At 42.9% G+C, this 25904-nt stretch overlaps 1 protein-coding gene across 2 annotated transcripts in view; it reads right to left on the reverse strand.

Moving 5' to 3' along the window:
- ADAM12 (ADAM metallopeptidase domain 12) overlaps window positions 1-25904 on the reverse strand; it is a 196764-nt gene that overhangs the window by 157663 nt on the left and 13197 nt on the right. For both annotated transcript variants that reach the window (XM_065672471.1, XM_065672470.1), the window contains exon 2: window positions 17913-18046. In XM_065672471.1, the coding sequence (XP_065528543.1) occupies window positions 17913-18046 (134 nt within the window). The remainder of the gene's footprint in view (window positions 1-17912; window positions 18047-25904) is intronic.

Consider the following 25904-nt stretch of genomic DNA (forward strand, 5'->3'; position numbering starts at 1 on the left):
GATCATAGAATCCTGGAATGGTTTGGGTCGGACCTTAAAGCTCATCCAGCTCCAGCCCCTGCCATGGGCAGGGACCCCTTCCACTGGAGCAGCTTGCTCCAAGCCCCTGTGTCCAACCTGGCCTTGAGCACTGCCAGGGATGGGGCAGCCACAGCTTCTCTGGGCACCCTGTGCCAGCGCCTCAGCACCCTCACAGGGAAGAGCTTCTGCCTAAGAGCTCATCTCAGTCTCCCCTCGGGCAGGTTCAAGCCATTCCCCTTGGCCTGTCCCTACAGGCCCTTGTCCAAAGCCCCTCTCCAGATTTCTTGTCAGCCTCCACTATCTCTATTTACAGATGAGCAACTAAAGCATGGAGAAGCTGATTGATTTGTGCATGGTTACATGGGAACGCTGCAGCACATCACAAAATTTCCTAAGTCCTTTCAGAGTCCTTTCGGAACCAAAACTCTTCAAGTTATAAACACCCCAACCTCCATTGCATCCAGATCCACCTTTGCGATTTCAGTGTCCACCCTTGAATTAATACAATTTAAAAGAACAAACAGAAGGCACAACTTTTGCTAGGGCACTTTCTCTTTGCCCAATTGAGACAGGATTATAGCTAGTGCTTTAGTTGCCTATGTTCTATTTAGAGTTTGGCTCCAAGTTTTGTAAAGCTAGTAATTAGAAGAGAAAGAAAAGCTACGGGGCAGCAAAGTCTTCACCCTAGTAAAGAAACAGAAGTGTTCCTTATGAAGTTTTAGGTAGTTAAAAACTCAGAAAAATCCAAATCTTATTCCTTGAAATGCAGAGATGGCAAATACTTGCAAAGCAAGTTTTATAAAGTAGAAAGAATAGTCTCCACATCAAGTCATAGAAAAAGCAGTGTATAGGACCTCAGAGGCTCCTGCTCCATGTCAGGATCAGTTATATCTCTCTCATTAGCATCTGTTTCTCTGCTTTTTCAGAAAATCAAGTGCACTCAGAGACTTCAAAGCTTCCCTTCTTTACTATATGCATGTAAATACATCCTTTTCTCATTATCTTCATTACTGAGCTCTTACTTCTGCCTGGTTAGGCCATTCTTCTTGTCCCTGCTTGACAGGGAGCATATCTAAGTGACACAGAAACTAATTACTCCCTCTTACTTCCCTGCAGCCATTTACCTACTGGAAGATTTATCATGCCTCTTCCTCCCCAGGCTGACAGTCCTGGTCCTTTGTCCTCACCACAGGCTACAGCTTCAGACCTCCAAACCCCTACTATATTCCCCCAGCTGTCTTAGCCCACTCATTTATTTTAATGGCTGTTCTCCTTCCCAGTAATTATTCAATGAGGATCTGGTGTGAAACACACAGTCTCCAGGGCTGCAGTCTCCTTTGAGATTCAGCACCTCAGTGGTCTGATCCACAGCTTCTCATCTATACTCCAGCCACTAGGTTGTAAATGAATAGGTTTGCACCTCACTCATGATCTGGAGCTATTCAGTGCTGCTTTTTTTTCTCCCTTTTCCAGAAAGCAAGAAGTCCAGTGTTACATGGAGGTTGTGGTGGTTTAACCCTTACCAAAATGCAATGTACTACACAGCCACACACTGATTTTCCCTTTCCCCGCAGTGGATGAGGAGGAGAGGTAGAAAAAGGTAAATCCCATGGGTTGAGACAGGAACAGTTTAATAATGAAAATTAAAATATAATAATAATTATAGTAGTAATCATAGGGAAGAGAGAGGAATAAAATCCAATAAACACAAGTGATGCCTAATACAGTAGCTGATACCTGCTGATATCCAGCCTGACCTGACCAGCGATCGGTCCGTCCCAGGTAACTCCCTCCAGTTTATATGCTACACATGATGCTTTATGGTATGGCATATGCCTTTGGCTAGTTTGGGTCAGGTGTCCTGTTTCTGCTCCCTCGTGGCTTCTTGGGCTTCTCCTCTACAGAGCATGAGACTGAAAAGTGCTTTATGAAGGTCAGCACTATTGAGCACCAACTAAAACATCAGTGTCTTATCAGCATTATTCTCAGACTAAAGCGTAGCACAGCACTGCACCAGCTACTAGGATGAATATTAACTCTGTCCCAGCTGAAACCAGACAGAGACACACACTTAAACTTCTGAGTTATGACTCCTTTACAGCCCCTAAAAAAAACCCAAACCAACAGCAAAAATCCCCCCAAAACTTAATGCTGCACCATGCTGTATATTTAAATGAAATTCAACAACATGAATTTGTGAAACTTTGCTTGTTAAAACATGACATTATTCACCAGACTTCTGGCTTTTGTACTCCTGAGTCATATAAGGTAGCAGAATGCATAGCGGAAGGCTTCTGGAAAGGTTCATTATTGTCTCTATAAATAGCAAGCGTTTGTCAGATATGGGTACCATTCTGTGGTACCGCAGTGTCAGCGAACACTATGTTTAGAGCAGGGCTTGGAAGCATAGGAGCAAGCCAGCATCTTCTAGCACATTTAAAAGTATATATAGTCTTTCTGGAACTTTTCATCCACGCTCATCAACATATAAATAGAGAAGGGCCCTGCAGGGGTTCCTCCTACTGTGCTCGCTTCCTGAGATGATGAGGGAAGGAGCCTTTTAGAGCCATATCACAAAGCTTAAATGAGAAGTCTTGCTCAGCAGAAGACTGAAGAGTTTCATAGAAGAGCTTAGATGGACACTCATTGAGATGTGCAAGAAAATGACATTTCAGGACTGAATACGTTGCTCACACTTGGAGAAAGAATTAGGAAGAACACAGATGCCATGTGTGTACTCGTCCTCTGAGGGATTCCTGAGCAACTGACTCTGAACTGCCTCAACTGAGGGATGCTGCATTAATCCCTCAGACAAGAGTTATTTGCTTTTACATAGAGACTGCTTTTAAAGAAGCCTAAATTTGATAAAGAAGGTAGAATCATAGAATCATAGAATCATAGAATAGTTCGGGTTGGAAAGGACCTCAAGATCATCCAGTTCCAACCCCCCTGCCATGGACAGGGATGCCTCACACTAAACCATCTCACACAAGGCTTCATCCAACCTGGCCTTGAACACCGCCAGGGATGGAGCACAAGGTACATCAACTGTGTGTCCCCCCACCATCTAAATCAAATTCTAGTTTGCAAATCAAACCCCACAGATCAAAATTCACCTTGCACATACAAACATTACCTTAGGCTAAATACATGGGACAAGTTATTTTCTTTCCGTACATCAAAGCTGTGGCGGTGACATTGCAAGACACAAGAAAACAGCTCCCTAAAATTGAAGCAGCAAATTTGCACATTCCGAGAGATGCAGAGGAAACGATTTTGTGGGATAAGTAAAGACAGCACCAAATTGCATTATGACTTTATTTTATGATGAATCAATTTCTCACTAGCTCACGGTAGACTGTCAGCTTCCATACTGCATACCTAAAGAACAGATCATAGAAGTAATATCTTTACTGTTTTGGGGGAACTTTTAAGGCTCCAACCACTATGACAAGAAAACATATGCATATGATATGAAAATACAGCACATAAGAATGTAAAATGGCACGGTGGCTGCAGAAAAAAAGTATTACCAAATCATTTGGCTTGATTGTGATGGCTTAAGTGATATATCATGGTGAGACACAGCTTTGTGTTTGAACAGGGATATATTGATTCATCTTTCACTGAGAAAGATGAAGACTTCACGTGAGAAACAAGCCAGCATTGCCTTTGAAGCCTTCAAGCAGAGACGGGGCTCTTCATCTAAATTGTGTAGTAACAAAGGCTGTTAAGAATTGGTTGATATTTCTGTGCACAAAAAGCACACCAGACTATTAATATTATAGGAAATATTGTTCAGCTCTAACACACAATAATGGGGGAGCCCCACAAGACACTTATTTCATATACATCAGTCAAAATACCTGTAGCAGCTGAATCTATTGCAATTTTTAAGTTCTTTAATGATGACACAGACAATATCCACACTTTCAGTGTCTGAACAACGGTTTTATTTCTTACACAATACACTTCTGTTTTTTCCAGTGCCTTGTCCTAAAATTAGAACAGCTTTATCTATGTATATCTCTACCTAGTATATATGAAGTTTACGACATTGGCAAGTATGTTACAAGGGCATGCTGATAATCTCCCTGTTTCTAAATGTAATTCCTTCCTAACAACACATCGGAAGTCCTGATAGGGATTTCACTCAATGGTATGTATCTTCCCTCTCAACTACTGGATTTGATTACTTGATTTTGATGCCCAATTTTGTTAGAACCTTATTCAGCCATTTTTTTTTCGATACATATGGTTGCAAAACATTTTCAAACCATGATTTAAGCGCTGAATCCTGAGACAAAGTTGGAAACCGAGTAGCTCTATGCATGCATAACTACAGAATGAATGAATGAGTGAATGAATGAACTCATAGATAGCACTATAGATATTAATATACCTACTATATCAATATAGATACAGATATACCTACTGGGAAATTCAGCAATGAGGTGGGGAGTCATCAGGAATCTCTTAAAGAAATGGCTCAAATCCAGCTGTCATTCTCTCCATCTCAAACTTGGAGATTCGGAGAAATTGCTAAATACTAATTTTGTGAAGGCTGCAATTAGAGTTGATTTCAATTCCACACATAGAGATTTCTCTTTGCATTAGTTAATAAAAGATGTAAGGAAGCATGTTAAAGCTAATCAATTCAATTTTAAAACAAATTCGATGCTCAATGATTACTTTGCGTATTTGAGAGCAGAAAAATGTAAAAAAAACACATAATAAACTGAACTATTACTTCTCAAAATGTTGCTTAAAATGAAGCGTTCTCATGCCAGCGTTATCCCTCACAGGAAGGTGATCACACTAAACTTGGGCTGATTAATATGGCTCATCATACATCATAAATATCTAAATTAATGTTCTTCATAGCACTTACAAGCTGCTCTTCAGTTGCCTCCAAGACTGGAACAGTGGCAATCCTTGTCCGCAGCATTGCAAACACTCCTCCTCCTTAATCCTTTGAGAACGAGAATCTTGGAAATCCTTGTTCCCTTGTTCTGACAATATATGCATGACTTATCCGCAAGCACACGGCATCCCTCTTCCCCCCAGAGCACCAAATCCTTCCTCTCTCAGAGCTGCACAGCAAGAGCACAATACAAATAACACTTCTCATCTGAAAAGGCCATCACCAAAATCAAATTGATGCCCCATGGCTTGGATTAAACTTTATTCCTATTTTATAGATGGAAAAGGGTAAGGCAATAAAAGGGGAGATGTTTGACTACACAAAGCAAAGAATTTAGGTTTCCATCGTAAAAAGAAAACCCCAAACCCAACTGTTTATATCCATATCTTATATTTGCCCTCTGAAACTTGTAGTGTTCCCAGGCTCTTGATGCTTGGTCTCTGTAGAGCAGCAGTTTCCTTTCCTCTCTCCGTCCTATGGGGATCCTGAGAAACAACCACTTTGGTCTAGAGGGCTCCCACAGATCACAGTTTAAATCAGTCCAGCCCTATTCCCTTTCTTCCTTTGTAATCCACATACCATGGCAGTAAGCAATTCTGCACTAAACTTGCAATGAAAAAAGAAGGTCGATGTTTTGAAATATCTTTTTTGTTGCAATTGATGCCTTTTACAACCAGAAATGCTAAAATAATAAATAGAAACTCAATCAAGTATGAAACACAGTGCTTTATGGTGAATTATGGGCATTTACATTGACTTAAACTCCTCTCTCCAGGGTGCACTTTTGGGGGTTGGCTTTGTTTTTTACAAATGCCACTCACTTATTCACAGTAATTTACATACCTCAACGTTTCTCAATAGCTGCTTCACTAGCAAACACAGCGTCTCTTTGCATTAAAAGGTTAAAATCCACTTTGCCCTCTGACTATAACAGAAATACCTTTGCAAGCTAATGATTGTAACAGGCTGGTCTGTTCCCGAATAAACATTCTAGGGATTTCCTGAGGTGTTGTTTTGTTTTCTCTTTTTTTTCTTCCCCCCCCATCTTTTTAATTGAGGGCAAAGAATTCAGAGGGCACAGCCAGCTTAGATGGTATTCCAGTCAAAAAATGTATATATGTTGTCTTTCTATACGCTTTTTCAGCTGAAAAAATGCATTTACACAGCTTCTGGATATTCATTTTATAGGGGAAAAAAAGAAATCTTTAAAGCTTATCCAACTCATCTCCTTCTGCCAGCTCTCCTTGCCAACTCTTTCTTAGTAATGCCAGTAAATGCCAAAAAAAGTCTGGTTTGAACAATGTTTCTGTCTGTTGAAACCAAGAGAAAGGCAGTTGCTGTTGGAGATACTCGATTTAGGGATCCCGCTTTGTCTTGTGCTGCTGAAAAACCCACCCTGACATGTCAGCGTGGGCAGGAGGGAGTGTGCACTGTTAAAACAGCAATACGCTAGAAGTTGCGCTGAGGACAAAGTTACACAGTTCCTCTTATTGGCTTTTTCCACTACAGATTCATTTCCAGAAACTCTCCTCTCCTTTGAAAAAGGCAGATTCAGGATCTGCCAAGGAAACGGTCCTTTTTGGGGCAAGGATACCATGGCTGTTTAGATTAACACATCTAAGAGCTTTTGTCTCATCGCCACTTGCCAGGAGTTGAAGCAGACCCTCCTTCAGCAGCGTTTCAGTACAAGATGTACTCAATGTGAAAACATCTAGGGGAAGATGATGGAATGGGTGAAACTAAAGTAAATTATGTCCTTTGAGAGACACCAGGGTAGGATTTCATCCAAGATTGCTGCCTGAAGGAGCCTGCCATCGCCAACACTCACACAAATTAAGTGTGCCGGAAAACAGCATCCACCAGCGTGTAAAAACTAGGCATCTCGATGAAGAGCTGATCTTCCCCTAGCTAGGCAGCAGCTTGGAGTGAAAACGTTTGCTCCTGTGCCCATTTCAGTGGCCTCAGGTAGCAAATCCTATTCTGAATAGTAAAATTACCCATAGGCTTCACTTTAAACACACAATGTACAATGCTGCTACACCAGGAGGCAAATCACTCCAGTGACAACTGCCTGGGAAGGGTCTGGCAGGCTCATCCCCAAAAGACTGATTTTGTGCCGGAGCGCTTAAAAAGCTCCTCAGAGGATGTGGTCAATGGAAAGAGAAGGAGAAAACAAGGAGATGAACCCTGCCAAGAAACCACCCAGTAGCTCCTGGTGGAGGGAGATGGCCAGAAGAGGAAGGGGGAAGAAGTTCATTCAGCAGAAGCACAATAAAGCTGATCCTAAGACAGGAGACACAGTAAGGGCAAAGGAATGAGGGCAGGACCTAGGAGCACTTCATTTCCTGACAGTGATTCAAACTTGAGAGGAAACAACATATTAGCATCCTAGAACTTGGAGCAGAGGATGAAAAGTCAATGACAAGTCAAAGCCGTGGCAATCCCCAGCACAAACACAGGCTGCGCTGGGATGGGATGGAGCAGCCCTGAGGAGAGGACTTGGGGTGTTGGTTGATGAGAAGCTCCCCATGACCCAGCTTCAGTGTGCGCTTGAGCCCAGAACCCCCCACCCCGTGTGCTGGGTGCACCCCCAGAGCGTGAGCAGCAGCTCAGGGAGGGGATCCTGCCCCTCTGCTGTGCTCTGGGGAGACCCCCCCTGCAGTCCTGACCCAGCTCTGGGGCAGCAGCACAAGAGGGACGTGGAGCTGCTGGAGCGAGGGCAGAGGAGGCCATGGAGATGCTGCGAGGGCTGGAGCAGCTCTGCTCTGGAGCCAGGCTGAGAGAGCTGGGCTGGGGCAGCCTGGAGAAGGCTCCTGAAGGGGAGACCTGAGAGCAGCTCCAGTGCCTGAAGGGGCTGCAGGGAACCTGGAGAGGGGCTTGGGACAAGGGCCTGTAGGGACAGGCCAAGGGGAATGGCTTTAACCCGCCCGAGGGGAGACTGAGCTGAGCTCTTAGGCAGAAGCTCTTCCCTGTGAGGGTGCTGAGGCGCTGGCACAGGGTGCCCAGAGAAGCTGTGGCTGCCCCATCCCTGGCAGTGCTCAAGGCCAGGTTGGACACAGGGGCTTGGAGCAAGCTGCTCCAGTGGAAGGGGTCCCTGCCCGTGGCAGGGGTTGGAGCTGGATGAGCTTTACGGTCCCTTCCAATACAGATTCATCGTTACACTGACCAGAAATATCACATGCACATCTGTGCAGGACAGGGACGAGTTCAAGCCCAGTAAAACACCTGCACTCTGGCAGCACCCCACCATGCACACGCATGATACAAAAGAAAGTGCACCACACAAATTACTGCCAAATGCATTTTGCCTCCTGTCTCACCAAGCTCCACTGTGTCTACAACGTCATAAATTGCAATAGTTTTGTTAAATTAAGCTTCAGGGCCTCAATTCTACTTGAAAACGGCGCCCTTGAGGAAAGACAGCACACAAAAGGAAGAGACAATCTCCTCACGATAGAAACTGAACACAAACTTTCTGCTAGGATATCAAAGTGATACAGATCATCTTTACGTCATCTACACAAGCTTTTCAAATCAAGTGGCAGGGCTTTTGGCAGCCCTTGTATATCTAGAAAAATAGCAACACTAAAATCCTTTTACTGTCAAGATATTACCACTGCATTTTAAAAGGGCTTATGATCGATCCTAATTATTTTTTTCTTATCAAGCTTTGTGCTGCATACATAACCTCTATGATTCCTCATTGCCATTCTGAGAAATGAGAAATATTCCTTGAGAAGACGTAAATCAACTGGGGTTTGAGTAAATCACATCGAAATAGAATTACAATTCAACAACAAAGGCGTCTTGCTCATTAACAACAGCACTCAGTGGATCGACCAGCTTATATATACCTTGCAAAGAATCATAGAATCATAGAATCATAGAATAGTTAGGGTTGAAATGAGGTATAATATACCTCATACATATACATATAGAAAAAAATATACCTTGCAACTGAGGTATAATATACCATATATATATATATATATATATATATATAAATATACCTTGCAACTGAGTTATAATATACCTCATGTATAGATATATAAATATACCTTGCAACTGAGGTATTATATACCTCATATATATATATATAAATATACCTTGCAACTGAGGTATATTTGAGGTACAAAACATAAAATTGCAACTGAATGCAATTCAATTTCCTTCGGGCTCTTGAGATAAGGGTCTTCATCACAGCATATGACAGCAGCTCTTAGTTTCCATGCTCTTCCCCTGCTCAGAGGACTTTAGTCCATGGAAAGGCCCCAGCTTCTTTGGGTGTTACCTGCAAGCCCTCAAACAACCCCTTGCAGGAGCTGAACACTCCATACACCAAGAGCGCACGGTGGGAGAGAGCCCGCAGTAGGAAATGCATTGTGTTCAGTTTGTCTCAGGTCAATCACAGTGAGAATTAAGCATAAGAACAAGGCAGATTCTTCTTTTGCCTGTGAAAAAATGATCACATGTTCCTAGCTGGAAAGCAAAGTATTATTTGAATCCAACACTGAAATTCATACCTTACGCTCGCAAGATCTGTTGCAAGAGACATGAAATAGCCAAGTATAAGCTAAATTAATTCAATATGAAAATGCCTCGGTACAAGCACTTTACAAACCCAGCACACTGCTGCATAATTGCAAGAACTTAGTTTTAGATTTTAACACCACGATAAAGCGTTGCATACATTAACTGCATCATTAAGATCAGAATGTATTTTTCCATTTTATTATGGAAAGGATGATCTGTTTGTTTGGGGTATTTTAAACTAAATACCAGTCTGAAAGCTCATGTTAAAGAACATCACCTTACAGAGGAACGTAGGAACGGGTTCCTCCAGCTCAAATCCGAGACACTACCTCATAGCTGGTGGGTCACAGGCAGCAAATGCAACAAAGCCCTTCTACAGAGTCCCATCATATACAATGCTGGCAGAGGGAGGCCGGGTGGTACGAGGAGACAGAGCTCGCCCAGGACTATTATATCACTGGCAATCTTTACTGGCCAAGTATGACAAAATTCCTTCCAACAGCTCAGCGTGATACAAGCTCTTGAAAGGGACTTTCACCCTTTTGAGGGCTCCAAGATGCTAAGGGGAAGGGAGGGTGTGTGTGTGTGTGTGTGTCTGGTGGATGGTTAATATAAAACTCTACGTTTTCTGTTTATTGGAATAGCAATCTCCTTCAATAATATCTGCTATTTATACTGTGCATAAACTATAGCACAAAACCGTACAAACTTAACACACTGGATCACTTAAGCTAAAAATGAAATGGACCATTTTCTGGGATGAATCCCAATTGCTTAACACTTCCCAGTATGCCCAAGTGTTTCAGGCAGGAAATGAATACTAGTATATCGAGTTGAAACTAGGGCACTGATTCAGTGCAGACAGAGAAAAGAATTTCCCCTACTCAATCACCAATACAAAGTTTTTATTGGTGGTCCAAGCTCCAGGAATTTCTCAAGCCTGTAGCTGCTATGTGAGATCCAGCAAGTCCCTAGAACCAGGATATACCTACTGACATTTCTAAACCATTCAATAAGTGCAATTATCAGGTTGATCAATTGGCTAAACACGGGTACAGGGCTGGACGGGAAGGAGGGAATACGCTTTGCTCTATGAAGACCTTCCTTTTGCAAAAGATAAGGTGAGAGGGATGGCTTTAAGCCGCTTTTGCGCACCCAGTGAAGCAATCCATCCCTACCAGCATAGTTACAGACATCCAACTGGGTACCGGAGGAGGTGACACACTCCCTTTTCCTAAGAGCTTCCATGCAAAATTATGCTATTTGTGAATTAAACAGTTGTGGAAGAGGTACTAAATAGCAGAGGATATTTGAACTGATCAGCCTCCGCCATGGCCCTACAAGGCAGGAGTATAGGTATAAGAAAAAGCACAAGAACTAACAGATTGTTCACTAGGCTACGAAATTAACGACTACCAGGTCACTAACAAAAGGCTCAAGGAGCAGATATCCCAGATAATTCTATCAAGGATTAGTGCAGTTTCTCACACCCTGAGGCTGTCAGTGCCGCGCTATATTCCCAGCTGATGACACAGCCTCAGCAGCATGCACAGCTCTGCCTCTTCCACTTGATACTCATGAGTCATAAAAGTATGGAGAGGCCTATAAATTCTGTTTATGCTTCTCTCTCTCTTAAGATATGTAAACCAGCTATGCGAAAGAGCTATGAAAGCTGTCCTCTCAGCCTTCAAAGACTTGTTTAAGCAGCACTGTATGATTCCCCTTAATACAATTGTCTGGAAGTCTAAACTTTGGTAATTATTTCAAATGAAAAAGAACAGCAGGAGGTTCTGTTGAAGGGAATATAAACAATTATCACTTGCACGAAGGCTATGCCAGTTATGAAATAAACTTGAATGGGTTTGCTCTTGAAAACACTGAGCACTACATCAATTATCTGACATAGCAGTCCTCTCGGCTGTGCTCCACGCATCAAACCTGGTATTAGAGTTACACAAGAGCACCAAGAGATACAGAAAAGAGGGGGAAATGTGAAGCAACAATGAGGTCTTGTTGAACTGGGGTCTTTCTAATGGGCACACCAATAACTTTATAACCATACTGAAGCTGGCATGCACACCATAACTCCTGATGATCGACTGAGCTATGATAGACTGTGCCTGTTCTGTCAGTTTGCAAGAGAAATGTAGCAGTGCAAGAGCATAAAGGTCAGATCAGATGGGTAACGCTCATCCCTGCCTGCCAGCTTTGAGTATGTTCTTGATTCTCTAGCATTAGTCCTGTGACCTTTTAACAAATTTAAAGTTATTTCTTGTTCCCTCCAGTGATTCTTTGTTTCAATGGCCAAAAATCCCTATTTCAGGAGGTGTTGAATTAGGACCTTACAATGAGGGAATGAAAAAAAATATGCAAAAAGGGGAAAAAGAATTGGTGCAATATCTGGATTTGATAAATCCAGAAAACCTTAAAGATAACCAACAGCTGTCAGAGCACATGATACTCTTACAGATAGTGGTGAATTTCACATTGAGATTCAAGTAATCATTGTCCAGAATGACATCCAGATAATCAAGTCTGATGTTTGTTTATGAACATCATCCATAACTTCTTTGCAAGCTCAATGAGATGCAGTGCATGCTAAGCAGTAAAAAATGGTAATCTTCTGCCACTTACATGCAGAATCTTTTGAGCTGTGACAAGCATACATTTAAAAAACAGAAGAAATATGGTCTAAGGATATATTTATAGCTGGCCTTCATCTTTATCTTTGCATTTCATTGCTAGAGTTTATATTCAAAGTATAGCATCACACCAAGAGAGTATTGCTACAAGAAAAGGAAATCTGTCTCATCTTTCTTTACTTCTCTTTTGAAAACACTTCTTTAAGATTTCAGTTTGCAAACCTGATTTATACCAGCCTTACCAAAGGAAGGAAAATAACTAACACTACCTCAGAATCTGGCCTTGGAAGCTTAAATTAGGTGAAACATTTTTAATGTTCCCAGAATCCATTACCCCCTCCTCCAAGGAAAAACAGATTTCTGATTTATTTGGGTTTAAAAGTCATTGGTGTTGCAGTTGTAGCTGTTCTTCATCAGGGAACCCTCTGCAGGTCCTCCTGTCCTCTCTGCCCATCATGAGCGTCTTTATTTTCCTCCGCTTGTCTCTAACCCCAACAGCAAGAGATCCACGCTCTGGTGTGTGGAAAGCCATCCATCATTCACCGCTGAACAAGAGGTCCAACTCTGAATGTCGGGGAAAGATTGCTTTTCCAATATATTTTTTATATGCAGAGGCAGTGGCAATACTTTCAAAGAGCCAAGTGAGATTCACTATAATGCCAGTGTGTTAAGGGTCTAATCCCTTAATAGATTTATATCCCTTAATAGATTTATGATTTTATCTTAATAGATTCTATGATTCTAATCCATTGACAAGTGTATTGTGTGCATCTACTTTCTCACAGTTTATTATTTTTAAGAAGTTATACAGAAAAATTTGCTCTTTCCTCTAAACATCACCCAACTGTAATGTTAAAAAACCAAACTGTCCACATCATTTGAAAGCAACCTGGACTGGCAACCTGCAAACATAGAGCAATCTAAAGTATTTCAGGGCTTTCCAGCTCCTCATGCAGTGCTTCAGAAAACACAGAATCACAGAATGGTTTGGGAAGGGACCTTAAAGCTCATCCAGTTCCAACCCCTGCCACAGGCAGGGACCCCTTCCGCTAGAGCAGCTTGATCCAAGCCCCATCCAGCCTGGCTTTGAACACTGTCAGGGATGAGGCAGCCACAGCTTCTCTGGGCAAGCCATCCCAATGCCTTACCACCTTCTTAGAGAAGAAACCATACTGAGCTCCATGTGTTGGCTGGTTTCAGGTCCTTCAATACCTGCCCATGTTCAGCTACATTACAATTTGTCTTTACACATGGCAATCATAGCCTGATGGAGTGTATGTCTGTGTATGGAGCAGTTTAATATTGCACTCAAATGGATACAGAGATCAGAATTACAGAATTATGTGCATAAGCATCAAAAGATGTAAAGCATCACCCAGTAAGGAGAAGTTGCATCTAACTTGCTTGTGTGCTTTTAGAAACCACAGAAGATTAAATCTTTCAAAGCACTTGATCAGTTTCATGATTATACCTGAGTCCTTCCAGGTGCCAGCAATGGCATTTATAGATCTTGCACAGCCAAGAATAGAGAAAAGACCCATACCTGGGTGACAGACACCACAATCTGAGGACTCTTATGTTTACTTGCATAATTGATCGTATCATATATGCACAAAATACTTGCAATTTCCCAGAAACTTAATGCATTTTAAGGTCTGGACTAAACCCTGGATCCAAAGCCAACTTCATTAATGGAGTGTGTCACTCTGGGAGAACGAATGTCAGCTGAGGGCAATGCCACACTGGGATCCCCCCCAGCATTACAGCTATTATGTGTCTGCCCTGGATGGTCTCTGGCAGGCAGTGTTTCCCCACAGTCATGACCTTTTAAACATAGAAATGGAGCCAAGAAACCCTTAATGCCCATGTGAAATGTTTCCTGCCTGGGGCTTGTCTCTCCAACAGAAGACACATGCTTCAGGCTCTGCTCTAACACAACCAATGTTACCTGACCAACAGCTCCTGGGATGCAGGATCTGGCACACATTAACCAGTGTGCGTCCTGAACAGGGTGTGAGGATAAAAGCTGAAGCCAAACAGATGGTCTTCGAAAAATCTTCCCTAAAGTGTTCTGTGTACTCAAACTTCACTTACCCAACTCGCATCAAACTTGGCTTGATTTGTACATCTCCAGCCAAGTTTGAAGAAAAATATTCAACTGGAAACATGCAGGGAAAAGAGCAATTTTCTTGCACTTGAATAATATAAAAATGAAACAATTTTCTTCAAACCTTAGAAAAATTTAAGCAAAACAGAACCCAACCCTCTTGGGTTGCAACCAAGTACTAGAAAAAAAGCCATCAACACGGAACGCAAAAGGATGAACAAATGAGGATGAAGTGGAAGGACAGCTGGAGCTACAATGTATAATGACCTATCAACACATTCTGTAATGCACACAGCATTTCGGCGAAGACGGAAATCACATCTGCACCGAGTATGGGCATCTATTGTTTGAAAGCAGAGAGCAATATCGTGCACTTCATGATCCTGATTTCACCATCACCCGCCCACAAATATAGTTACTCATCAGTAGCCCTGACTAGCAACAACTGGACCCTCAAAATAGTAACAACTAATTTTAGCAGCGTGTTCAGGATTAGCAACTGAATACTATATCCAGTTAATACAAGAATGTAACTGGGCACTATTAAAATATTCCAAATGAAAATGATCTAAACCATTTGAATTCAACAAAACTAGATGAACAGCATCATACAGTTGTAAAAACATGGACTTCATAGTAACTCATGCGAATTCATACATGGTAACTTCTCTTTATTTTCTTTTTTGAACGTGCTTCACTATAGAATCATAGAATGGTTAGGGTTGGAAAGGACCTCAAGATCATCCAGTTCCAACCCCCCTGCCATGGGCAGGGACACCTCACACTAAACCATCCCACACAAGGCTTCATCCAACCTGGCCTTGAACACCGCCAGGGATGGAGCACTCACAACCCCCCTGGGCAACCCATTCCAGTGCCTCACCACCCTAACAGGAAAGAATTTCCTCCTTAGATCCAATCTAAACTTCCCCTGTTTCAGTTTGAACCCGTTACCCCTTGTCCTGTCACTACAGTCCCTGCCGAAGAGTCCCTCCCTAGCATCCCTATAGGCCCCCTTCAGATACTGGAAGCTGCTATGAGGTCCCCACTCAGCCTTCTCTTCTATATGAAGTGTTTGCATGAGAATATGCCCCTTTTTAAACAAGAAAGAAGCAAAAGCACTTCTGTAATACTACTACCCCAGTGAAATCCCAGCCTTGGTCTACTTACAGCTTTGACTTAGGGTGGGGCGAAAATTGATCTGCCCAGTAAAAGAGAGGCTCTCTCTAGATGCAAACCACTGCATTTATACTTAGGGAAACCCAAATTCTTTAAATATAATTTAATTACATGTCTGATTTTTAAATTGGATTTTTCCTACCATTAATTTGAACTGTCATTCTTAGGAAGTACCTAAATCATTAGGTGTCCTTGAAAGGGGTCACCCTGACTGTATTAAAGTTAACACAGGTTATAGCCAAGTAACATTCATATTATTTTCTTCTCAGCAAATGTGATTTTCTTGCTGCCTGTGAACAGGTCTGTGTGTTGGTGCAAATAGACAGTGAGAACAGGTTCAGCTTTCTCGTTCATGCTCTGCACGGTGTACTGCATAGATGGCCCTCAAAGAGGAAGTCATTAGCTTAATAATAATTCCTGACAGACTCCAAATGAGATATTCCAATAGATATTGCAGTGGTTCCTGGGGTAAATAACAGGAGAGTTTTATCTTCAAGATGGGAAAGCGAGAATATGCGGCACTAAATGATGAGTGTGGGTTCTGGGACTAATTGTTAAGCAGGAATATTTACAAGCAAAGGACTGGAGAATGGGTTTATCATTGCAAGGCAATTATCTAAACACAAATAACTTTAATACTTTGGCATTTTTATAGCCACCACATTATTTATTTTACTATACAGTCTATTGAAATACCATTCCCCTGGTTACAAGTACAGAGCACTGTATACTTTTTTTTTACTTCCTATAAAATTGAAATAAAAAGGAACACTTTGAAATGAGTGGAAGAACAATAGGTCCTGTTTAACCATCAACTACAACAGCATTTAACTTTTGTGCTTTTGATCAATATTTGTGTGACAAGCTGTTCATTACTCTTCTCCTCTACCGCTTTAATGCTGTTGTTCTTCTCACAGCCTGATCTGCACTTTTGTGTGTTTAATTTATAACAGTTTCCATGGAAAAGAAGTATTCAAAGAAAAAAAGTGCTGAGACAGCACCTTCTACCAAACCACAAATCTTTTCTAATGTTCATCTTAAACTGAAAGTAATTCTGGGAAACAAATTAATGATATAAATCACATTATCATTACTCACATGAAGATACTCTGCTGTAACTCCTTCAGAAAGCTACAGCGAGTAGTAGCTAAAAGAACTCTATGTGGAGAATGCCTGTTTCTAATTAAATTCTCTAAAAATAGGGTTGCACATACATCTAGGACCAAGCCATCTGTGTTATCTCTCTAGGATAAGCCATTCTACACCCACAATGATATCCCTTTCGTCACTGCAGATATTCAGAACTAGGACTGGCCCTTTTTTCCCAATTAAGGAAGAGGAAAAGAAAAAGGAAGCAAAGCTCTAATCCAGATAAGGTTCTTTAAAAGTTAGATCCCTTGTTTTGGAATCTCTTTTCACACCTACTTCTGTCAATCAGCAGAGAGATCCAAAACCACATCCCGCAAGCAGTGGCAATAGTCAAGTACGATTTCTCCATGAAACACTTTCCCAGTGTAGTAAAGAAAGCTGTTTCTAATGGGCTGCATTGCTTGTGTTTGATGGTTTTGATCCCTCCCTCTTCTTTTTGACCTATTTCAAAATGTATCTTTATTCTCCTCATTCTGACAATTAACAGAACAATATAAAAAAGCTGGAATGAAACTGGACCCATGTCAGAAAGGTTGGATAAGAGATTCCCGTGACATCTTTGGTGATACTAAACAACCAAAACCTGTCTTCATACTTCAAGCAGGAGACCAAGGAGACAGAAAACAGCCCTCCTCTCTTAACAGCTACCCACATTATCTGCCAATGACTGAGGGGAAAAAAGGAGGAACGCTTATCAGGGCCTGTCAAGAGGAGGAAACAATCTCTGCTTAGTCAGAGGCAGTGACAGATTATCCCCTTGTTAGGCAGAGAGAAAGCAGAGCGTGAAGGGAGGCAGGGGGTTGGAACAAGATGATCTTTAAGGTCTTTTCCACCCCAAACCATTCCGTGATTCCTTGATTTTAAGGGAGACTTACTCCGGATCCCCCCTGCCCACAGGATGGCATTTGGGGGCCATTTCCCATGAGGGGCTCCAGGTAATGCCTCGGGCTGCAGCCAACAAAGCAACAATAATGTTATAATAATACACTTTTCCTTAGATTTCTTGCTCTCAGGCTGCATTTAGTGAAACAAATGCATTTGTTATATTTGCCCATCCCTCGGTTTTGGGGCTATTTTGCTGTTGTATGATACAATCTCAAGCAGTGTGGGTTAGCGTCTTAGACGAATTGTTTCACTTCAAGCTTCCATTTCTGCCATCAGGAATAAGAATGCCACTTTACAGCAAAAAGGTGCTAATTTCAACCAATTTCTCCAACTAAGTAACAGTTTTAGACAACAGACTCCACAAAAACCACTCTTACAACCAGTATGATGAAGTAAGTGTGTCTAGTTTCCCCTAAAGCCTTCCAATTGTTATATACCTCAGAAGAAAATAACAGACAAAATGAAGACTAACCTTTGAATAAATGCCATTTACTGGTCTCCACTGTTCTCCATTCAAAAGGAAGGGAATTGTTATCTCGTAATCTTTTGACTGGTCCTTCGGCATCTGCTGTCTTGAGGATTCCAATTTGCTCTCCACATTCTCACCTAAGGACAGGGAGAAGCACTTCATATTAGTCAGGAACAGCATCTGACAACATGAAACTTGTCATTTAAGGGACCTGGTAGCATATTTCGAAAGGAAATACTTCAGGAAAAGAACTGAGCATTAAAACATTGTGGGGTCACATTCTCAGAGTCCAAACCTACACGTATTTCCAAGAGAGATGGGATTCTGGGAGAAAAGTGTTGAGGTTCATTAGATGTGCTCTTCTGTAGCAGCAGAAGAAAGAGACTGCACGTAAGGAATAGAGATACCAGGATGCAAAGATAACGAATTGGGGTGCAAGACTTAACAAAAAACATTTGAAGAGGTATAGGCACCACTAGTTAAAGCGTTACGTTAAATATCACACTAGGAGGGAATATGCACAGGAGGGAATGCAGAGGGTGTCTGTCTTTTCAGTGTCATCATTAAGAGTGCAAGCAAGCTGCAGAGATTTAAGAGATAAGATTTTATCAGGACTATGTTTCCCTAATTAAGGTAAGAAATCAGCCTTGATCATTCCACTCCCCAGTCCCTCTTCGCCTCATCCCTCTTCCAAGATACAGTCGCACTGGATCAGATTCAAAGTGGAAGTGGTGGTAGGAAGAGGGATGGTGCTCTTGCGAGTGTCACTAGAGCCTTAATCGCCCTGGGATGAACAAACCCTGCAGTTGCTTGACACAGGCTCCCTAAGGACAGACAGAGACGTCAGATTTTCCCTTATGTCCTTCTCATTCCTGTGATGGGGTCAGCTGGTTCTCCCACTTCACAAGCTGGAGTTACAGCATGGATGCAACAACCCACTCCTGAAAGGCTCCAGGTTTATGACACACAGCAGATTTGCCATGTGTAGTCTTTGGTATTTTATGAAACCCCAAACACTTCTTAATGCACCATCTTACTCTGCTAAACACACAAGTGTATGGCTGTACTCCATTTTAACTAGCCTGAACTGTATACAAGAGACTGAATATTTACTTAGAAGCCTCAGCATGGACATGTAAGGAGGTCACAAAGTACCGACAGCCCCGTAACATCACGGATGCACTTTGTCATTAGTGCATTGTCATTAGTGCATTTAGGGGGAAAAAAAGCCTGGAGAAGAATATAAACTCTCACTGAATTAATGCTCTACTCCTACACAGATGACTTCATACCACAATGTCAAAAAGCCATTTGCATGCAACATTTATCAAGTGGTTTTCCTCTCACTAAACATCCGAATGGTACTGTGCCCATCAAAGCAAAGTCCTAAAAACAGTGTCATGGACCAAGAGCTAGAAATGGGATTGAGCATAAATCTTAAAGAGAAGACAAAGATGGCTTCCAGGTGCTGTGGGACAGTTAAAACACCAGTGGGGTTTGACACATGCTTGACCTACCTCCAAACTAAGCATTCTGGTGCACTTGGACCCCCTGAGGATGAGACCTGAGTCTTTGTGGGGGCTCCTAAGATGTGTCCATCTTCCATTAAGATGGAGAAAAGCCAGTGCTACCTTTCTTCCTCCTTCAACCCATTGCCTTTGGGCTCAGGGCTGAACTAGGTACTAGGGTGAAAGGATTTCTGTGGAGTCAACCTGCCCACACAGTTCAGTGCTCAGTACTTGCCATCACACCAACCTAACCTACCCTCTGGTACCTAACACTCTCTGAGGATCCAGAGCTATGTTTTGATCAGAATGACCCCAATATAGTCATTGTTACAATTAAAACCATCTATGCAGTCATTATGATTAAGCCAACAAGAGAAAAACAAGTCCAGTATTTTCCAGCATGCTTGTAAAAATACGACGCTTCCCCTAAAACACCAAAAAAAGGCCCAAGTTAAAATGATAAAGTATACTGGAAAGAGGAAACTTGCTTGTTATATGGGTTTTCCTGCAGAGAAACCAACCCTCTGTGCAGCCCAAGCCCAAGCGACAGGGATCTGGCAGGACACAGTGTCAGCCCTTGGAAGAGATGGTCAAACGATACGCACAATTGGGTTTGCCCCAGTGGAGGAGTATGAGATACCATCTCATCTGTCTACAAGGGTCTAGACAGAACCTCTTTATTCTGATTACCAGGCATGAAGCTGCCTGCACAGAACAGAAATTTATGAAGCATATCTCAGAGAAATGAGAAAAGCTTGGCTCTAGCCCTGATGTTTTTTTTTCTTGGCTCACTAAAGCAGTCTGAACTCTACAAATTAAATTACTCAGACCCTTCTATTACTTTGTAGGATTTGCATTCTGAAAGTTTTGTGAGATCTAACCCAATGAGCATCCTTTTCTTCCTGCAAATGCACTGTCGACATCACTTCCACACAGCCTTACCATGGAACTGCAGCTAGATAAGAAGCAGCATCAAAGTCTTCCTGGTATTCTTAAGTGTGCAAGTTGCCTTTCTTATTAATTCTGCAAAGCATTAATATCACAACATTTCCCAATCAGAAGAAAAAAGGAGAGGGGAAGCAGCATTCATGCGCATTATTCACTATGAGGGTGGTGAGGTCCTAGAAGAGTTTATCCAGAGAAGCTGTGGCTGCCCCATCCCTGGCAGTGCTCAAGGCCAGGTTGGACACAGGGGCTTGGAGCAAGCTGCTCCAGTGGAAGGTGTCCCTGCCTGTGGCAGGGGTTGGAACTGGATGAGTTTTAAGGGCCCTTCCAACACAAACCATCCCAGGATTCTATGTGTGATTCCCTCATTACATGGCATGGTCAAGAAAGTGAAACTGCTATAAAAATATCATGGGAAAAGCGAACAATATCTACACAAAGTGCGGTTCAATTTCACCTATCTTATTCCTATTCCATCAGGACAAAGTAATGCCTGTGGTGCATACCGAAGTATGGTTACAATGAGCAAATTTAATCTTACACACATGCTTATTTATCTGCACACTGAAAATGCATATTGTGCAGAAGCGTTGATAGTCTGGAGACAGACATCAAGACAGGTTTATAGGCAGCAGTTATATCTTTATTGGAAAAGATAATTTATTGGGGGGAAACAAACCAGACAAGCTTTAGGGCTTGCAAAGCCTTCTGAAGCCATAGCATTTATAAAACACAAGATCAATTTCTGTCTCGTTGCTTTCCTTCAGCCAAATATTCTGCTGCTTATCTGAATGCTTTTATTTAAATGAGTCATTCACAGTCTAGGAGGTTCCTCGAGTGCATTGATGATAATTTCTTAATGCAAATGGTGGACGTACCAACTAGGGGAGCAGCGCTGCTAGATTTAGTACTCGCCAACAAGGAGGGTTTGGTCGAAGTGGTGACGGTCAATGGCAGCCTTGGCTGCAGTGACCATGAGATGGTGGAGTTTAGGATCCTGTGTGGGAGGAATAGAATACCTAGCAAAGCCACAGTTCTGGATTTCCGAAGGGCCAACTTTGGCCTCTTCAGTCAACTGCTAAGGGAAGTCTCATGGGAAAGTGTACTAGGCGGTAAAGGGGCTCAAGATAGTTGGTTAGCATTCAAGGACCGCTTCTTCCAAGCTCAGGATCGGAGCGTCCCAATGAGTAGGAAGTCAAGTAAGGGATCTAGGAGACCGGCGTGGTTAAACAAGGAGCTGCTGGGCAAACTCAAGTGGAAAAGGAGAATCTATGGATTATGGAAGGAGGGGCTGGCCGCTTGGGAGGAATATAGGACAGTTGTTAGAGGATGTAGGGAGGCAATTAGGACAGCTAAGGCCTCCTTGGAACTCAATCTTGCTAGTCGGGTTAAAGACAATAGAAAGGGCTTCTTCAAATACATAGCAAATAAAACTAAAACAAGAGGCAATATAGGCCCACTGCTGAACGAAGTGGGTACCCTGGAGACAGAGGATATAAAGAAGGCAGAGGTGCTGAATGCCTTCTTTGCCTCTGTCTTTACTCCTGCAGACTCTCCCCGAGGGCCCCGGATTTCTATAGCCCCAGAAGGAGTCAGGACAAAGGAGGAGTTTGCTTTGGTAGATGAGGATTGGGTTAGGGATCAGCTATGCAAACTGGACATCTGTAAATCGATGGGTCCGGATGGAATGCACCCACGGGTGCTGAGGGAGCTGGCGGAGGTCATTGCTAGGCCACTTTCCATCATCTTTGGTAAGTCGTGGGAAATGGGCGAGGTGCCTGAGGATTGGCGGATGGCAAAGGTCACACCAATCTATAAGAAGGGCAAGAAGGAGGACCCGGGTAATTATAGACCGGTCAGCCTTACCTCCATCCCTGGAAAGATGATGGAACAACTTATTCTTGACTCCATCACTAGGCATATCAAGGATGAGGGGGTCATTAAGAACAGCCAACATGGTTTTATGAGGGGGAAGTCATGTATGACCAACCTTATAGCCTTCTATGAGGAAGTGACTAGGTGGAGGGATGATGGTAGAGCGGTAGATGTAGTTTTTCTTGATTTCAGTAAGGCATTTGATACTGTCTCCCACAGCATCCTCATAGATAAGCTGAGGAAGTGTGGGCTTGACGATCAAGTAGTGAGGTGGATCGAGAACTGGTTGAAAGGAAGAAGGCAGAGAGTTGTGGTCAATGGCGCAGAATCTAGCTGGAGGTCTGTGACTAGTGGAGTTCCTCAGGGGTCGGTGCTGGGACCGGTGCTGTTTAATATTTTCATCAATGACCTGGATGAGGGAACTGAGTGCACCCTCAGCAAGTTTGCTGATGACACAAAACTGGGAGGAGTGGCTGACACACCAGAGGACTGTGCTGCCATTCAGCGAGACCTGGACAGGCTGGAGAGTTGGGCGGGGAGAAACTGGATGAAATTTAACAAGGGCAAGTGTAGAGTCTTGCATCTGGGGAAGAACAACCCCATGTACCAGTACAGGTTGGGGGGTGACCTGCTGGAAAGTAGTGAAGGGGAAAGGGACCTGGGGGTCCTGGTGGATAGGAGGATGACCATGAGCCAGCAATGTGCTCTTGTGGCCAAGAAGGCAAATGGCATCTTAGGGTGCATTAGAAAGGGAGTGGTTAGTAGGTCAAGAGAGGTTCTCCTCCCCCTCTACTCAGCCTTGGTGAGGCCGCATCTGGAATATTGCGTCCAGTTCTGGGCCCCTCTGTTCAAGAAGGACAGGGAATTGCTTGAAGGAGTCCAGCGCAGAGCCACAAAGATGATTAAGGGAGTGGAACATCTCCCTTATGAGGAGAGGCTGAGGGAGCTGGGTCTCTTTAGCTTGCAAAAGAGGAGACTGAGGGGTGACCTCATCAATGTTTACAAATATGTGAAGGGTAGGTGTCAGGATGATGGAGCTAGGCTTTTTTCAGTGATATCCAGTGATAGGACAAGGGGCAATGGGTGTAAACTGGAGCATAGGAAGTTCCACGTTAACATCAGGAAGAACTTCTTTACTGTAAGAGTGACAGAGCACTGGAACAGGCTGCCCAGGGGGGTTGTGGAGTCTCCTACACTGGAGATATTCAAGGCCCGCCTGGACAAGTTCCTGTGTGATGTACTGTAGGTTACCCTGCTCTTGCAGGGGGGTTGGACTAGATGATCTTTTTAGGTCCCTTCCAACCCTTGGGATTCTGTGATTCTGTGATTCTGTGATTGGGTGTGATTGATAGAAATCACAGCTTTCTGCAGAGGGCAGAGAAAGCTCCGCAGCCCAGTCACAGGGCCTCATTCTGATAAGCACTGGGGCACATGCTTAACGTTATGCACTTGCTTGTCCTCAGTGTGATACATGCACGTTACAGTTACTTTCGTAAACCAAATAAGAGTGGTTTTCTGATTTAAGGTTATTATACTTACATCGTATGCATATTTCTGAAAGACTTCAAAATGAAGAAAACACTATTACTGATAGATAAACTAGATCAATCTTTAAATTTAAAAGTAAGAGGGAAATAAAACAGTAAATCCTTTAAATAGGATTCTGCAGCCTGACTGCAAAGCTTCCAAGAACACATTGCAGAAAATAGGGGATCACAGCCAAGGCAGAGTGACCCACACACATCCATGTGGGATGGGAAAGATGACAGCATCTGAAGGGCCTGACTGGACAACATAAGAGGCTTGGGAAGAAGAAGTCAGGAGACAGAAAAACATGCAAAATACATAAGAAGAGGGAAAAAAACCCCAAAACATAGGCATAGATATTGAAGTATGCAGGAAACTTTAAAAAATGGGACAAACAGATATGCAGCCTCAGAATAGCCCTCAGTTTGGGCTTCTGGAGAAGTACAAAGGGGGGACAGCTTTGGCACACAGAATCCTAAAGTCAGAAACACCAAAGAATTTATCCCAGCGAGGGATATTTCACCCAGTCTCTTGCACAATGGCTGAGCAAAACACGCTCCCAGTTCTCTTCTGCTGGTGTCAGGCCACCCACCTCCAAGCATAAGCCCAGCCCTCCCAAAGAGCATCCAAGGGGTACCAGGAAAGGAGTGCGATGGGATGGGACTGGACATCTGCACTAACGAAGGGTTTCCATCACCTTGATCACATCCCGTGAGCTCCCAGCGCTGCAGTTCTTCATGCACACAGACGTGCTGGTATTTCCTCTCTGCCACTCTTCATCTCCTTTACCCATTTTCATTACGATTTCTTTGAAGCTGGGACCATTAGATTTGTTTGCATTACATTAATAATGAGGCCTCTTGTCTATGGGGACTCTTGGTGTTACAGCAATATAAATAGTGTAATAATTGAAATCAGAGAATTGAAATGTTGGTAACGTGTCATGAGAGGGGATGAAAATCAGGCCATCTGCATCACCAGAAACTTTTATTAGAGCCAGGTTTCCTATCTCTTGTGTCACATGCACCTACTTACTCACCTACTTATTTCCCATTTCAGTGAAATTCTGTCCCATTTCTTCCTGACGCAAGTTCGTCTCCCACTTTTTCACATGAAAAACTTCACAGTTGTGTCTATCTGTTTTCTATTTTCAGCCTGCACTGAAGGTAACGCTTTTGATCCACAAGCAGCCCACAAGCTGATGCAGCACACCTTATTCTTCTTTTTTCCAGCAATATAAAAGATGCTTTGTACAACTCGTGAGATGAGTCGATGTTATCTGTCAGTGGCTTTTGTGTGGCTTAAATATTCTTCATCTGCCATGTACTTCTGCAACTTTCCTTCTTTGCACAGTATCATACAACCTTGTTGGCAAAGAAGTTCAGTGCAGTTTTCATCTTTTTGCTTTATATTTCAGTTCCTTCGAGCTCTGCGCAAAATAAACTCCAAGCCTGCACCGTGACATCTTTGTTTAATGGCTGCTGCCTCCTGAAGAAGCCCAGACATACTTCACGTTTGTCTTTACATGAAATTAATCAGCTTTTAGTCAGGCAGTGCAATTTATTTGTCCTTATCATAAATAAAAAGGTGAATGTTCTCAGTACTGATGGGGTTTGGATACAATGGGATGAAGTGGAAGGAAGAAGAGAAAATGTCCCCCCCCCAGCTATATACAGCTGCCATCCTGCTAGTACTGGGTTTGCTCCGCACTCGCCTGGCATGCCACAGAGAGAGGAGTCTGACTAGGGATGGTTTATAAGTACCATCCATCTACTAACATACAGATTTATAGTAAAGCCAATGTATGAGGCTGTGCGTCCTTCCCATTGTGGACATGCATGTTCTGAGAGTCCCATCATAGAATCACAGAATCGACTGGGTTGCAAAAGACTTTTAAGATCATCAAGTCCAACTGCTCCCCAACACTGCCCAAGACCACCATTAAACCATGTCACTAAGGGCCTCGTCTACATGGTTTTGAACACTTCCAGTGATGGTGATTCCTTCTGCACATCTTGTCCCATGCACATTAACACGATCCTGTCAGGGTCCTGAGGCACCCAGGGGTTCTTACAGCCCCACCACCTCACTAAAGCCTAGCCCAGTGGTGCTGTGAGATGCCCATTATCAACCCAGACCA

Source organism: Lathamus discolor, chromosome 3 (assembly GCF_037157495.1).
Source record: "Lathamus discolor isolate bLatDis1 chromosome 3, bLatDis1.hap1, whole genome shotgun sequence".
In the NCBI taxonomy this organism is placed as follows: domain Eukaryota; kingdom Metazoa; phylum Chordata; class Aves; order Psittaciformes; family Psittacidae; genus Lathamus; species Lathamus discolor.